Below are 15641 nucleotides of genomic sequence, written 5' to 3'. Positions count from 1 at the left end.
ACACGCAATAGTACAACAACACTCTTTTTTTGAGAAAGACTTATAAAAAGGTGTTTTGTTAGCCCTGGGCGTTTTTTGAATAACTCTGAAGCTTTTTTTTAAAGGGCAGGCATATTCAAAAAGTAGTTACCGGGTGATCAGGAGAGGCATCTCTTACTACTGTCACATCTGAAACACTGCCGACTTATAGGCAAGGCAAAGCAAGGCAAGTTTATTTATAGCACAATTCAACAACAAGGTGATTCAAAGTGCTTTACAGAGACATTAAAAAACAAAAACAATAAAAAGCATGATTTCAAATTGATTAAAAAAACAGTAGATAAAATCAGTAGTTAAAATATAAGTTTTGAAATTTAAAAGTGTGGATTTGGTGCTTTATTCAAATGCAGCTGAGAACAGGTGAGTCTTCAACCTGGATTTAAATAAACTGAGTGTTTCAGCTGATCTGAGGCTTTCTGGGAGTTTGTTCCAGATATAAGGAGCATAAAAGCTGAATGCAGCTTCTCCGTGTCTGGTTCTGACTCTGGGAACTGATAAAAAACCGGATCCAGATGACCCGAGGGATCTTGAAGGTTCATACTGGGTCAGGAGGACACTGATGTATTTTGGTCCTAAACCATTCAGAGCTTTATAGACCAGTATCAGAACTTTAAAGTCTCTCCTCTGACGGACAGGCAGCCAGTGTAAAGACCTCAGAGCTGGACTGATGTGGTCACCTTTTTTGGTCTTAGTGAGGACTCGAGCAGCAGAGTTCTGAATGAGCTGTAGTTGTCTGACTGATTTTTTAGGTAGACCTGTAAAGATGCTGTTACAGTAATCAAGCCTACAAAAGATGAATGCATGGACTAGTTTTTCCAGGTCCTGTTGAGACATCAGATCTTTTATCCTTGATATATTCGTAAGGTGATAGTAAGCTGATTTTGTTTTTGTCTTAATGTGTTTTTCTAAGTTTAGGTCTGCATCCATCACTACACCCAAATTTCTCGCCTGGTTTGTGGTTTTTAGATGTATAGATTGAAGTTCTCTGGTGACCTGTAATCGTTTTTCTTTGGCACAACCAGTCATTGATTTCCTCGATGCATTTACCAAGAGCCTGTACAGGGCCTCGGTCTCCTGGTAACATTGTGATATATATTTGTGTGTCATCTGCATAGCTATGATAGTTTATTTTGTTGTTCTTTATAATCTGTGCCAGTGGGAGCATGTAAATGTTAAACAGATGGGGTCCCAAGATGGAACCTTGGGGAACTCCACATGTGATACTTGTCTGCTCAGATGTGAAGTTACCTATTGATACAAAGTATTTCCTGTTTTCTAAGTATGTTTTGAACCAGTTTAGTACAGTTCTTGAAAGACCTGCCCAGTTCTCTAGTCATTTGAGTAATATGTTGTGGTCAACTGTATCAAATGCTGCACTGAGATCCAGCAAAACTAAGACTGACATTTTTCCACTGTCTGTATTCAGACATATGTCATTAAACACTTTGGTCAGAGCAGTTTCAGTGCTGTGGTTCTGTCTAAAACCTGACTGGAAGGCATCGTAGCAATTATTCTGTTTTAAGAAGTAATTGAGCTGTTGAGAAACTGCTTTTTCAATGATCTTACTTAAAAATGGGAGATTTGAGATCGGCCTGTAGTTGTTCATTTGTGTCTTGTCAAGATTGTCCTTTTTCAGTATAGGTTTTATTACAGCAGTTTTTAGTGGTTCTGGAAACACACCTGACATGAAAGAAAAGTTGACGATCTGTAACAGGTCTGACTCTAAAGTCTTTGAGACCTTTTTGAAAAAACTTGTTGGCAGGACATCTAAACAGCAAGAGGAGGAGTTCAGTTGGCCTAAGATGTCCTCCAGGTCTTTGCTGTTAATAGGGTGAAACTGTTTGATGGTGTTTAAACAGTTTTTCAGTGGACACAGTATATATCCTGAATATGCTGTTGATGCTTGTCTAATCTTTTGGATTTTGTCTGTGAAGAATTTGGCGAAGTCATTGCAGGCCATGGTCGAATGAAGTTCAGCTGCCACTGACACAGGAGGGTTTGTTAGCCTGTCAACTGTAGAAAATAAGACCCGAGCATTATGACTGATGTCAGAGAAGTAGGACCTCCTTGCACTCCTCAGTTGTAAATTATAATTGTGAAGTTTCTCTTTATAGATGTCATAATGAACCTGGAGGTTTGTTTTTCTCCATCTGCGCTCAGCTTTCCTACACTCTCTTTTTTCTCCAGGGAGACTTTTTCCTTCCAGAGATAACCTTCACCTTAATGGGAGCAATAGTGTCCATTACATTTAACATTTTAGCATTGAAGCTAAACGAGCTCATTGACTGAACCTCTGGACAGGCCAGGTGTTAATGGGAAGACCTGGTTAAAGATCTCACTACTGTATTCAGTTATACACCGTTTTGTGATCACTGCTGTTGATATATTTGTGTGGGCTGAAATTTTACTTTCAAAGAAAATACAGTAATGATCAGACAGGCCCACATCAGACACAGTAACCTTCAAAATGCTCAGGACTTGGAGATCAGTAGGTCAAGAGTGTGTCCTCTATTATGTGTGGCCTCTGTGACATGCTGAGTCAGCCCAAAGTTGAGTGAGTGTTACTCAGGTCTTTAGTCCCTTTGTCCTGAGGGTTGTCCACATGGATGTTAAAATCCCCAACAATAATTACACAGTCGAAATCAACACAGATCACAGACAGCAGTTCACTGAGATCATTAAAAAAGTCTGTGCAGTATTTGGGAGGCCTGTAAACATTAAGAAACACAACTTTGGATGGGGCCTTCAGCTGTAAAGCCACATATTCAAAAGACTGAAAACTTCCAGGAGATAGTTGCTTACATTGAAATGATTCATTAAATAAGACAGCAACCCCTCCTCCTCTCCTGCTCACCCTGGCCTCACTGATAAAACTGTAGTTAGGAGGGGTCGTCTCGATGAGAACAGCTCCACTGTTACTTTGGTCCAACCAAGTTTCAGTTAAAAACATAAAATCAAGGCTGTGCTCAGTGATTAAATCATTAATTAAAAATGTTTTCCCAGCTAAAGATCTAACGTTTAATAAAGCCAACTTAAGTGTTTTAGAAGTATTTTTTGCCCCCTTGTGTTTGGGAGCAGTCTGTGGCACACAAGGTATGTTTACTATATTTAAAGATCTTTTAGAGTGCCGCTCTCTGTGTTTTGACCAGGCCACATGTCTCAGTGGAAAAGTCACCACTGCCTTAATCCTCGCAGCCCGGACCCTCCACACATCACACATCAGACTGTGGAGACAGAGCATGAAGGTGGTAAGGAGGAACGAAGGGGGGCAAGGCTGGGCAATGTAACTTCGATTGCTCTGTTGAAGGCGACACTGTATAGACACAGTAAAAGACAGATGTAGCTCCTGTGGTGTCAGCTATTGGTTTCTGAAGTGCTGTCCTGAAATCCAATTGGTTGCCGGAAAATGGATAAGACAAGGAGGGGTAGGTCTGACTGTGAAACCACACACTCATTGGCTAACAATTTGCGATGGACATTTGCAGAGAACAACTGCATGATGTAAAAAGATTTGCCTTTGCGCTGTCAAGTGGACTGATTTGATCCAATCGACGCTTCAGTTTACTACGAGGTTTACATACAGGTTTCACTTGGCATTTGGAACCATTTGGAATATTAGTGTTTTGATGATGAATTATTCATAGTAATATTAAATGGCAACCTTCCTCTCACAGTCACATCTTCTGTCAGACATAAACAGGGTTCTAACATCTACACCTACACAATGACCATCTGTCTCAGTGTGCATAAGTGAAGATAGGTAACAGTTTGATTAGCAGTGCAAACTTACAAAAATATGGGAATAAACTGCAGTTATACCTGATTCCAAAAATACCTACTGTGACCCTATTGAACTACTTTCAAATTTGAGTTGAGTAAACAGTGCATGGATGACTTCATCACTACCACAGATGAGACTGTTTTTATTATATAATGGCTCATTTGAATAATACATAAATATTTTCACTTTTATCCCAGCCTCCTTCTCCAGCCAACACTTTTCCAGTTTCTGCTGTGCACCGCTTCAAAAATGAGTTAAATACAAATACAATCTTGCATCATGATTTTTATTAGCTGATGTTCAGTAAAATGTATATAATCATACATTCATGCCAAATAATTATAGAACAAAAACATAAAAAAAAAACCACACGAGTTGAATTTTTCATTGGGCCACTGAACTGAGCAGCAATTTATTTATCTTTGTGTTAACCAAAGCACAAAAATCTTAAAGTGCTGCATTCAATAACATAATAAGAACCACACAGCCCTTCAAAGAACTCCCTAGCTCAGTAACACTTGCCTTGTACTTCTTGTGCCCAAGCAAGTAATCAGAAGCCAGGCATGTGTGCTCTGCCCCAAAATAGGCCTCCTTTGCTTTGAGATTTGCTTTATCTTTCTTGTATAATAAAAAAAATTGTTCTTTCAGTGAACTCATTCTTGCCTGGAAGCTGTAGGTAATCAGTGTACAGTATATTTAGTATATTTAGGTGCACTGTACAGTTTTTCAGTGATGTAGTCCTTGTGGATGGAGTTCTCAAAGGGGGGGGGGGGGGGGCAGTTGCTGCTAAGAGATGCTTCTTTGTATTCAAGCAGAATAAATGAACCTTAATGATCCAATGAGCTGTACTTGATCTTTACTTTACAGGTCTTCTTGAAGAGGCCAACTTTACATGATCACAGAGACAGAACACACACACACACACACACACACACACACACACACACACACACACACACACACACACACACACACACACATATATTACTGATTTAATGTTCATGAATTGCAAAGTCAATCTTAGGGACACGTGTCTATTCACTAGTGATATTTGAGAAGAAACTGATACATTTTTAAAAGATATGTATATTTTTTGTATTAGCCCTGTGACAGGCTGGCGACCTATCAAGACTCCATCTTTCGCACCACCCTGAATTTGATAAGGGGGAGAAAATGGATGGATGGATGGTAATCTGTGTATTCCACATATGCCATAAAGACGATGATAGTTAGATTGAAATATCCTGTTGGCCTGTAGCTGAAATCCAATAGTCAGATTTGATGACTATTTAGTTCTTATGACAATAATACATTAATAATTTGCTTTTCTGAAATCTGATACTGGTTGTTGTGTTCAAATAATTAATTGAACCAAGTAATTTGATAAATTGTGTGTTAAATACCTAATCATCACATCAGATTTAGATATTTGGTCGGCAATGCTGATACAAATTTTCAGCCAAGACCTGAGCGAGAGCAGGAGATTAAGAGTGCAGCAGATTGATGAGCAGTTAGGTACAGAGGGTGCACACAATCATCAGGGACAACACAACAAACAGCAAAGGCAGACTGACAATATATACCCTCACAGGATAACAAGGGGAGATATAACAGGAGGGATGCACAACTGGAACTGGAAAAATGAACTAACACAAACATATTCAAACTTATATGTTATTAGTTCTCAGAACATTTGATATTAATTCTACCGTGAAACAGCTTTAAAAGGGTGGAATTATCAAGAGAAAAATCCAACAATTTCTAGGCTTGTTTTCAGATACTAGCAACACCACTGCTTAAAACACAAGAAAACTAATGTGAGTAATGTGATCTAACAGGATGAACTTTACTGGCAGACTACAGATATAATGTAGTGTGTAGCAAAAGCTTTCACAGCCCGTTCACTATTACTAAGTAAGACTTGACTGCTGAAGTCATCATTGATATATGATATGACAACAATGACCTCAGTCTGACTTACCAAAGTAAAAATGTACAGAATTGTGGGTTTAGAGGTGAAAGTGCTTGTTGTTAAATATTTTAGGCCTTTGAGGAAGAGTAACAAAGATATCATAAAGAACCAATCAGAAAAAAGCTTATTTATGGGCTTCACTGTAGCCACACGATTGATCTTTGCTGCTTCATTCTGATTGGCTGACGGCCAAATATCACTGCCAGGAATGGACGTGAACTGCAGCAGGAAATTCAGATAAATTGCATTTAGGAAAAAAAATCAAGGGTGAGCCTTGATGAGGAGTGGTGAGAACTGAATGAAGCACAGAAGGAAAGACTTTATGCTCACACGGATTCAACATGTTTTACTAGTGATGTCAGCGTTAAGCTTTCTTGCTTCTGAATGGAGGACGGTATCCACCTTACCTGCATTATTACTCACGCCGACCTATTTTAAATTTTAGAATTATTTGAGAAGATTTTTACGGATATGTGCAAACCTCAGTTTACTCATGTGGATACAAGCGTACCAAATTGATTCCGGGCCTTGTTAGTGTTAAGTGCTACGCAGAGATACACACAGTCCGTTCTGTGTTTCTGAGCTGGACTTTTGCCCTTCTTCATTTTTAAAGCTGCACAAACACATTTGTTTGTATTAATAATGGATGAAGTGACGGGACGAAGTGTGTAACGGAAAGGTGACACTTGCAGAGATAAACCTGTCAAGAATTGTCACTTTACAGTTCAAATCCACTCTATTCCACTTTTGGCCTTTTAGAGCATGCTCTTCCTGTGGTCTTCTTTTCCAGCTGTGGGGGGCAGTTGAATGATTTCTGACCAATACCAAACAGCACACGGAGAAAGAAACTAGAAGCAGCTGGTGAATGCAGTGGAGCTTTTAGCAGAGAGTGAGACAACTGAAGTAAATAGATTAGAAACACATTATCCAGCAGCCACCCTCTGATGTCTTTACTTTTTCAAGCCAACTGATACAATAATAAATATATTACTTAGTAATATACAGTTTCAAACTCTGGCCCCGTCTCTGTGTATTCTGTGTAAATGCAACATTTTCTGAACCTTTTTATCCCAATCAGCTCACATGATAACAATTATAATAATAACATCTCATACTATCCATTGGTAAATGAAATTATTTTTGCATCTATATATTGGAATGATAATGGGCTCAGCAAATACCTACTGCCATTCTACAGTATCTCTAAGTATGATTGATGTTGCCTATGGCTCTAACTTTTATAATCCTGCACTGTCCTGGGTATCAGGTTTCATGAGGCACTTTCCATTTGCTCTGCTCTGGATTTCTTCCAGCAGATCATTTCTTTTTTTTCTTCTTTTTAATTCTTCTGTTTGTTTGTTTTTTTTTAATTACTAGTGAAACTGACATAAACTTGACATCGTAGTCATTTATCCTGATTAAACAGATTTAGGTGGTCTATTATAGTTCCCAATCACCTAATTCTCCAACATACAGTGGGGCAAAAAAGTATTTAGTCAGCCACCGATTGTGCAAGTTCCCCCACTTAAAATGATGACAGAGGTCAGTAATTTGCACCAGAGGTACACTTCAACTGTGAGAGACAGAATGTGAAAAAAAAATCCATGAATCCACATGGTAGGATTTGTAAAGAATTTATTCGTAAATCAGGGTGGAAAATAAGTATTTGGTCACCTCAAACAAGGAAAATCTCTGGCTCTCACAGACCTGTAACGTCTTCTGTAAGAAGCTTTTCTGTCCCCCACTCGTTACCTGTATGAATGGCACCTGTTTGAACTCATCATCTGTATAAAAGACACCTGTCCACAGCCTCAAACAGTCAGACTCCAAACGCCGCCATGGCCAAGACCAAAGAGCTTTCGAAGGACACCAGGAAAAGTATTGTAGACCTGCACCAGACTGGGAAGAGTGAATCTACAATAGGCAAGCAGCTTGGTGTGAAAAAATCAACTGTGGGAGCAATCATCAGAAAATGGAAGACATACAAGACCACTGATAATCTCCCTCGATCTGGGGCTCCACGCAAGATCTCATCCCGTGGGGTCAAAATGATCATGAGAACGGTGAGCAAAGATCCCAGAACCACACGGGGGGACCTGGTGAATGACCTGCAGAGAGCTGGGACCAAAGTAACAAAGGTCACCATCAGTAACACACTACAACGGCAGGGAATCAAATCCCGCAGTGCCAGACGTGTTCTGCTGCTGAAGCCAGTGCATGTCCAGGCCCGTCTGAAGTTTGCCAGAGAGCACATGGATGATACAGCAGAGGATTGGGAGAATGTCATGTGGTCAGATGGAACCAAAGTAGAACTTTTTGGTATAAACTCAACTCGTCGTGTTTGGAGGAAGAAGAATACTGAGTTGCATCCCAAGAACACCATACCTACTGTGAAGCATGGGGGTGGAAACATCATGCTATGGGGCTGTTTTTCTGCCAAGGGGACAGGACGACTGATCCGTGTTAAGGACAGAATGAATGGGGCCATGTATCGTGAGATTTTGAGCCAAAACCTCCTTCCATCAGTGAGAACTTTGAAGATGAAACGAGGCTGGGTCTTCCAACATGACAATGATCCAAAACACACCGCCCGGGCAACAAAGGAGTGGCTCCGTAAGAAGCATTTGAAAGTCCTGGAGTGGCCTAGCCAGTCTCCAGACCTCAACCCCATAGAAAATCTGTGGCGGGAGTTGAAAGTCCGTGTTGCTCGGCGACAGCCCCAAAACATCACTGCTCTCGAGAAGATCTGCATGGAGGAATGGGCCAAAATACCAGCTACTGTGTGTGCAAACCTGGTAAAGACCTATAGTAAACGTTTGACCTCTGTTATTGCCAACAAAGGTTATGTTACAAAGTATTGAGTTGTATTTTTGTTATTGACCAAATACTTATTTTCCACCCTGATTTACGAATAAATTCTTTACAAATCCTACCATGTGGATTCATGGATTTTTTTTTCACATTCTGTCTCTCACAGTTGAAGTGTACCTCTGGTGCAAATTACTGGCCTCTGTCATCATTTTAGGTGGGGGAACTTGCACAATCGGTGGCTGACTAAATACTTTTTTGCCCCACTGTAAGTGAGGTCAGGACCTGCCGAGGCTCTCATCTGAGTATCTCTTGTGCAGCAAAATTCATATGCAAGACCATCATTTAACTATTTTATCCAAATGAATCCCCTTTAATAATATCTAATCAGGATTTTATCTGTTGTGCAATGACTAGCCTTAAGTATTTTCCCCAAGTTTAGGATAAAAGCATCAACAGTTTTTCTGCAATTTATATCAACATAAATTCTCATAAAAAAAAAAAAAAGCAATCCCGCTAATGACTCTGACAGAAAGCAGATAGAGTGGCTCAGCTGAGATTAGATGTAGAGATTAGACTCTGTCTAATAAGGGCGGGGTACTAAGGTTGGTTGGATGGCTTGTCAGCTGATATAATTCACTGTTCAGAGGTTTGTACACTTTCATACAAACGTGTTCAAAATGTACAAAATTAGCTTTAACTGACTACCATGGTGATACCGATTACTCTGAACTGGACCTGTCACGGTCTGCGGAGGCAGACCGTGCGGAAATGTGTGTGGTGGACCCAGGAGCGAACACAAGCGAGGATGCAGGAGTGGAGTTAAACAAAAGCGAGCCTTTTATTCTGGCTGATGAAAGGAACAAAACAGAGTGAGGGCAGCATAAGAGTAATAGTTCAAACAGAAACCTAAACTGGACATAAACTAAGGAAAAGCTATGGCTGGAGATACGGAACACAGGGGGTGGTAACACAGACGACGCGACACAGACTACATGAAACACAGAGACTAAATACACAAGAGGGATGATCAGGGGAAGTGGCCACACATGGGAACACAGCTGACACAGATAAATATAACAAGACATGGCAGGAGTAAACAACACTGACGGGAGACTGTCAAAGTAAAACAGGAAGTACACAGGTGCAAACAGGAGGAGAGAGAGAGCACGGGCATAGTGGGCTGGGGAAACATGGAATGAAACAAGGAGGGGAGATGAGGGCTCACAGATACATAGAGGGGCACACAGGGGATAAAAGTCACAAGGGGAAGTCAAATAAGGAACACCACAACAGGACAACTTAGGAAACATGGCCTAAATAAGGAACGAAATACAAAAATACAAGAAACTAAGAATACTGGGCCCACATGGCCCAGGACCATGACAGGACCAAAAAAAAATATCTACACATGGATCTATCAGGTGTAACAGTGACTTACCCTAAATAAGAGAGTAGAAGCAATAACTTTACTTTGTCTCATCCGTTCCAGCTTCCTCTTGGTGTTTTCGTGTCTTATACTCTCAGTCTTTGCCACCATTAAAGAGTTCACACAAAGCTCAGAGAGTGCCTTGTACATCTTGGTAAGTATCACTTTATTTAATATTTTTACAGTATTCTGCATATAAATTAATGTCACAAGGTTAACTCCCCCATTCTGTTTTTTTCCACAGGAAATTGTGACCATTGTGGTGTTTGGAGTGGAGTACATTGTAAGGATATGGGCTGCTGGCTGCTGCTGTCGATACAGAGGATGGAGAGGGAGGCTAAAATTTGCCAGAAAGCCTTTCTGTGTCATAGGTGTGAAAACACGTTTGTCTTGGGTTTTACTGGCTGTCATTTCTGTCACCTTGAAGAACATAACATGGACACATTACTTGTTACTTGTTTTGCTATTACTTCTGTTCTTAAATGCTGAAACTTTTGATACAATGATACAAAAATATTTTTCCAACTGCAAATTGTTTGTTTGAACAGTGTACAGATTAAATGAACAATGATCTTCAGTGTCCATAGTAAAGTGTTGTTAATTTAGTCTGATTTGACCAAGGTCATGGTTTTCTATTCATATGTTGTACTTCTCTTCCCAGACATCATGGTGCTGATTGCCTCAGTATCTGTCCTGGCAGCTGGATCTCAGGGCAATGTGTTTGCCACCTCGGCTATCAGGAGTCTGAGATTCCTGCAGATCCTACGGATGCTGCGCATGGACCGCCGTGGAGGAACCTGGAAGCTGCTCGGATCTGTAGTTTATGCACACAGCAAGGTGATCTTGATGTACTCCAGTTTTGTCTGTAGTTTCCTCAATGTTTTGATTGTTAAGATTGTGTGGCCGCCATTATCACTTATCTTTTAACCACAAAGCATGCAGACCAGGTGAAAGTAATATTTTTAGTATAGAGTAACTGTAACCCACATAAATGAGCTGAGAAAGAACAAAGAGAAAAAGTCCAGCGCATATAATAAATGGGAATTTGAAAAGTTATCATGGCTTACAAATATGTTATTTTAGAAACATTTTGTTGTCTTATCCATATGTCTTTGCACATATGCAAGAAAAATGCAGCCATTTTACCCTATTTCAATATTCCCTGCTCAAAAATATATTAAAGGAACAGGGAGCAGGGCCTCACTGACCTCTTGGACAGTCTGGTGGTGCCAAATGGACTGAAACATAATGTCCCAGAGGTGTTCTGTTGGATTTAGGTCAGGCAAGCGTGAGGGCCAGTCAGTGGTATCAATTCCTTCTTTCTCCAGGAAGTGCCTGCATACTCTCGCCACATGAGGCTGGGCATTGTCTGAACCCAAGTATTTAATCCTGATACCTAATGGCAGTCAGGGTGCTGTTGCCTAGCCTCTGCGCACGTCCATGGATATGGTCTCCAAAGACCATAAGTAACCCACCACCAAACAGGGCACGCTGAGGAGGAACCCAGAAATGACAATTGGTCCAGTGATTTCATCTTGATGCCTGTTTTACATAGCATGTTACAGGCAGCATAAAATTCTCCACGGCTTCTCCACACCCTTTCACGTCATGTCTCCTTGAATCTCCTCGATGATCTTGAGACTTTGCTGGCTAATCTTCTGGCAATGGCGTGCATTGATGTGCAATCCTGGAGGAGATGGACTCTATGTTACTTCAGTGACACTCTATTATCAAAGGTGTCTCCTCCGAGAAAGTCTATCATGACAAGGAAGCATATTTCTCTCTGTTTAATTTAAATGAGCTTGGAAAATCTAATTATTTGCTTTTACTAATAAGCTGCAGAAACATCATTACAGGGTTTGTGGGTGTTTGTGTATGATTACATGAGAAGGAGAGATGGCAGGCTGCAGCTTTTGTGGAGACGAGGGAAATAAAGAGGTTTATGAAATGCTTGGTTCGCCGCACAGGGCAAGAGATTCACATATGATGTCCAATATTGTTACAGAATAGCCATTTGTACCCATTGACAGAGGTTACATTGCCACTTTTGCAAAGCATTCAAGATGACACTTAATTACTTTAATTTCCCAGTGGTCACTGTATTGGTTTTCTCTGTAGGAGCTCATCACAGCGTGGTACATAGGCTTCCTGTGCCTCATCCTGGCCTCATTCCTGGTCTACTCCGTGGAAAAGGAGTCAAATAATGAGTTTGACACGTATGCTGATGCTCTTTGGTGGGGGCTGGTAAGACTAACAAGGACAACATGGATCTGCAGTATTTGCTTTCTGTTTTACAACATGCATTTTTGACAAATATTCCGCTTAGAAATGTTCATTTTACTTTATTTCCAGTTTTACAAAAAAAAGGTATTAAAAAAGCTATTTAATGTTTGTTTGTTTTTTATTTTTTTTTGTACCAGATAACTCTTACCACCATTGGTTATGGTGATAAGGTTCCCAAAACCTGGAATGGACGCTTACTAGCAGCCACGTTCAGCTTGATCGGCGTTGCCTTCTTTGCCCTTCCTGCTGTAAGTATGTAGGCTTGTCTTTAGGGCGTTGAAGCCGCTGACAAGAGTTCACACAAAGTGCACATCATAAATGATCCTCATTTATATGCCTTTACTCTCTCTCCATTATGATGTTCTCTGTAAGTGCATATCTGCCTGATCTCACTGCTCTGCCCTAAGAGAATATACTCTGTGTTCTCTGGCAGGCTCTTCCATAGGTTATGGTTTCATTTAGTTTGATATCATAACTACAGTAGTGCATTCATGCTATGGATTCAACATTATGGATTCGAAATGTATCTAATCAAGTGAGTAACCTGAAATGACAACAGGATAGCACATTTAGCACCCAACACCTAGCATTTTAGTGTCTATCAGCTAAATGTTTTCGTTTTAAAGCCCAGAAAACATCCTGTTTTATCCCACAATGACTCTCATTAACCTTTTTATTCAAATCATGTAGCTCATCTCATCACTCAAGCAGGTCCATTGCCCAATAACTGACATAAAAAAGCAGCAACCAGGTGGTGAATGTAGTTGAGCTAGAGAGCCAGTTTTTTTACAGGTACAGCGACAGTGAAAATAAGATTTGTATTCATCAGATCACTAAAACACCATAGAAGCAGTGTGAGGAAATAACTGCGAATGTTTGTCTTTTTGGGACAAGCATCCAGTCTTTTATAGTCCAAAGAAAGCTTAGTGCAACCGATGCTTCTAAAAGGAGCTGAAAAAACTTGGCTCATTATTCACGTTTTCTTTAGAAAGCCTGAGTTTGATGATGTAGTTTCAGTGGCTAAAGTACGTGTCAGTGTTTGTTGTTCCACCTGAGATTTAAAGATATCACACTCAGCAGTAAGCTCTGAGTAAGCAGCTCCCATTCGTTCTGTCAATCATACAGGAAACTGTACTTGATCAGCAATCACTTTTCCTGTCACTACTTTTGGCACAGCATTTAACATCAGCATTTCCTCTCAGGTTTCTATAACCCCAGATGTTTTGTTGGATTGCTTCGGAGAACCGTTAAGGGACAAGGAGGAGACAACTTGCTGTTGTTGCAATTCCTCCTCCTGGCCCACTGAGGTCAGTAAAGGTCACTGATTATTTTATGAGTTTCTGCTTTTGTACAGGGCATCTTGGGTTCTGGCTTTGCCCTCAAAGTCCAAGAGCAGCACAGACAGAAGCATTTTGAGAAGAGACGTAACCCCGCTGCAGGCCTCCTACAGGTATATTGTGTGATAAGATCACTAGATTCAATTTTAAACACTGTTTAATTCTCAAAACAAAAAAACTGAGAAGCCTTTTTAAAAATTTCCTCACCCAGGCTGCTTGGAGGTTTTATGCCACCAACCTTTCCCGTACAGATCTGGTGTCCACGTGGGATTTTTACGAGCAGACTGTAGCTATTCCGATGTACAGGTAACCGATCAAATAAAGTGGTTGAATCATGCTACACATTATTCAGCATTTTCAGGAAATACAACTGTTTACCCATATCACATTCTGCCTTCTTTCTGAACCTTGAAAGCCAAGTTGAAAACTGAGCTCACAGAATAACCTCATCTTATTGTATTCTAAACATCTTTCTTGGATCAGAAGAATCACACACCGGTGTGGCTTTACACTTTCTGCTTTAATAAGGCTTTTCTTTTTAATGGAGAAGCAGATGAGAGTCTTAGCAGTGGCACTCTGAAATGCTATTCAAAAGACAAATACTGCCCTTGGCCAATTTGAAAAATTAAGCAGACATTTTGGTGTCCAGCTGTATGAATTAGCAAATAAGCTGCCTTGCTCGACTCTCACAACACAGATTTCTTTTGCTTTTAATCTAGAAGTAGAAAATCATTAGTTGTCTATTTTGAAATGAGTTCACTTACATTCCAGTTGTAATTTAAGCAGAAAAGGTTATGACCAACTGAACATACCTTAAGGCAATTAGCTTAAAAAGCCCAAAGGCGAGCTTTCACCTTTTGCAACTGAGCTGATGAGGCTGTCTTGATAGAACGACTTCTTTGAAGTTCTTCTTTGTCTTTTCCCAGACTTATCCCACCTCTGAATCAGCTGGACCTGCTGAGGAATCTGAAGGGCAAATCATTCAGGTATAACAATGACATTAGGAGTGACAAAGTTGTTGGTGTGATAGCATGATCTCATTATGATGACACCAACGGTGACTCAGTGATCTTGAAATAGAAGGGACCAGGGCATCAGAGGCTGAAATAACTATGTGCACTGCCCAAAATATACACTGAATGCCTTGATTGTCACAAAGGAATAAGATCTCTGAACCCTGTGAGTCTGGTCTGCTTGCCGCACACTTTGCGCTACACTTCCTGTGTTGCTGGGCCTTCCTTTTGTGTTACCAGCTTTTGTGTGCACTTAGCTCATTGTTGCACTCAGTTCATTTACTGTAGATTAACAAAAAAGAGGCTAACCAAACATTTATTTTAAAACACCTTGTTGATGCAAACATCAACCTGTGACCATAATGAATGAATTTTATGGAACATTTTTTAAAACTATTGTTTTCTTCTATTAGTTTATTTGTAATGGGCAAGCACGGAAGAACACTGACAGTTTCACTGGCTCTATAGCCAGAGCAAATTTTCAACCCCACTTGATTGGAAAACCTGTGCGACACTTAGAAAATTCATTAATATACATTTACCAGACAATTTAGTAGTTATAATCTTGGCTGCTCAATTAATCGAATTTTAATCACGATTACGATCTAGGCTTTCAACGATCATTAAAAATGACTGAGCCGATTATTAGCACCTCCCTCGTGCTTTACTCTCGCGCTGCTCCGTGTGGCAAATCAAGCGCACCTCTCTGCATTTCGAACGCGTCACAACAATTAAGAGGACCCGAGGGAAGCTAAGCAGAAGTTATTTGGAGAGGAGAGTGACTGCCATTGGTTGAAAAGAGAGGTAAAAAAAACTTCAGTGGTGTGGAAACATTATGGGTTCGCGGAGTCAGACGTGGATCAAGTAGACACAGTGTGTAAACTTTGCTACGGTGTCATAGCTGCACCACAGAGCAACACTGCAAAGTTCACTAAACATAGATGTTTACATTTTTCATTTATTTCTTATATTGCAAACA

General features: G+C 40.3%; 1 protein-coding gene across 5 annotated transcripts in view; it reads left to right on the top strand.

Moving 5' to 3' along the window:
* Positions 1-15641, top strand: part of LOC146684399 (potassium voltage-gated channel subfamily KQT member 2-like) — a 41006-nt gene that overhangs the window by 10920 nt on the left and 14445 nt on the right. For all 5 annotated transcript variants that reach the window (XM_085443178.1, XM_085443176.1, XM_085443177.1 and 2 more), the window contains exons 2-9: positions 10093-10183; positions 10274-10400; positions 10691-10866; positions 12148-12273; positions 12450-12560; positions 13667-13762; positions 13861-13955; positions 14576-14635. In XM_085443178.1, coding sequence (XP_085299304.1) covers positions 10093-10183; positions 10274-10400; positions 10691-10866; positions 12148-12273; positions 12450-12560; positions 13667-13762; positions 13861-13955; positions 14576-14635 — 882 coding nt within the window. The remainder of the gene's footprint in view (positions 1-10092; positions 10184-10273; positions 10401-10690; positions 10867-12147; positions 12274-12449; positions 12561-13666; positions 13763-13860; positions 13956-14575; positions 14636-15641) is intronic.

Source organism: Copadichromis virginalis, linkage group LG20, assembly GCF_057382275.1.
Source record: "Copadichromis virginalis isolate Kocher_CV1m ecotype Utaka linkage group LG20, C_Virginalis_male_GT1.1, whole genome shotgun sequence".
Taxonomy (NCBI): domain Eukaryota; kingdom Metazoa; phylum Chordata; class Actinopteri; order Cichliformes; family Cichlidae; genus Copadichromis; species Copadichromis virginalis.
This window is presented reverse-complemented; position numbering and strand designations above follow the sequence as displayed.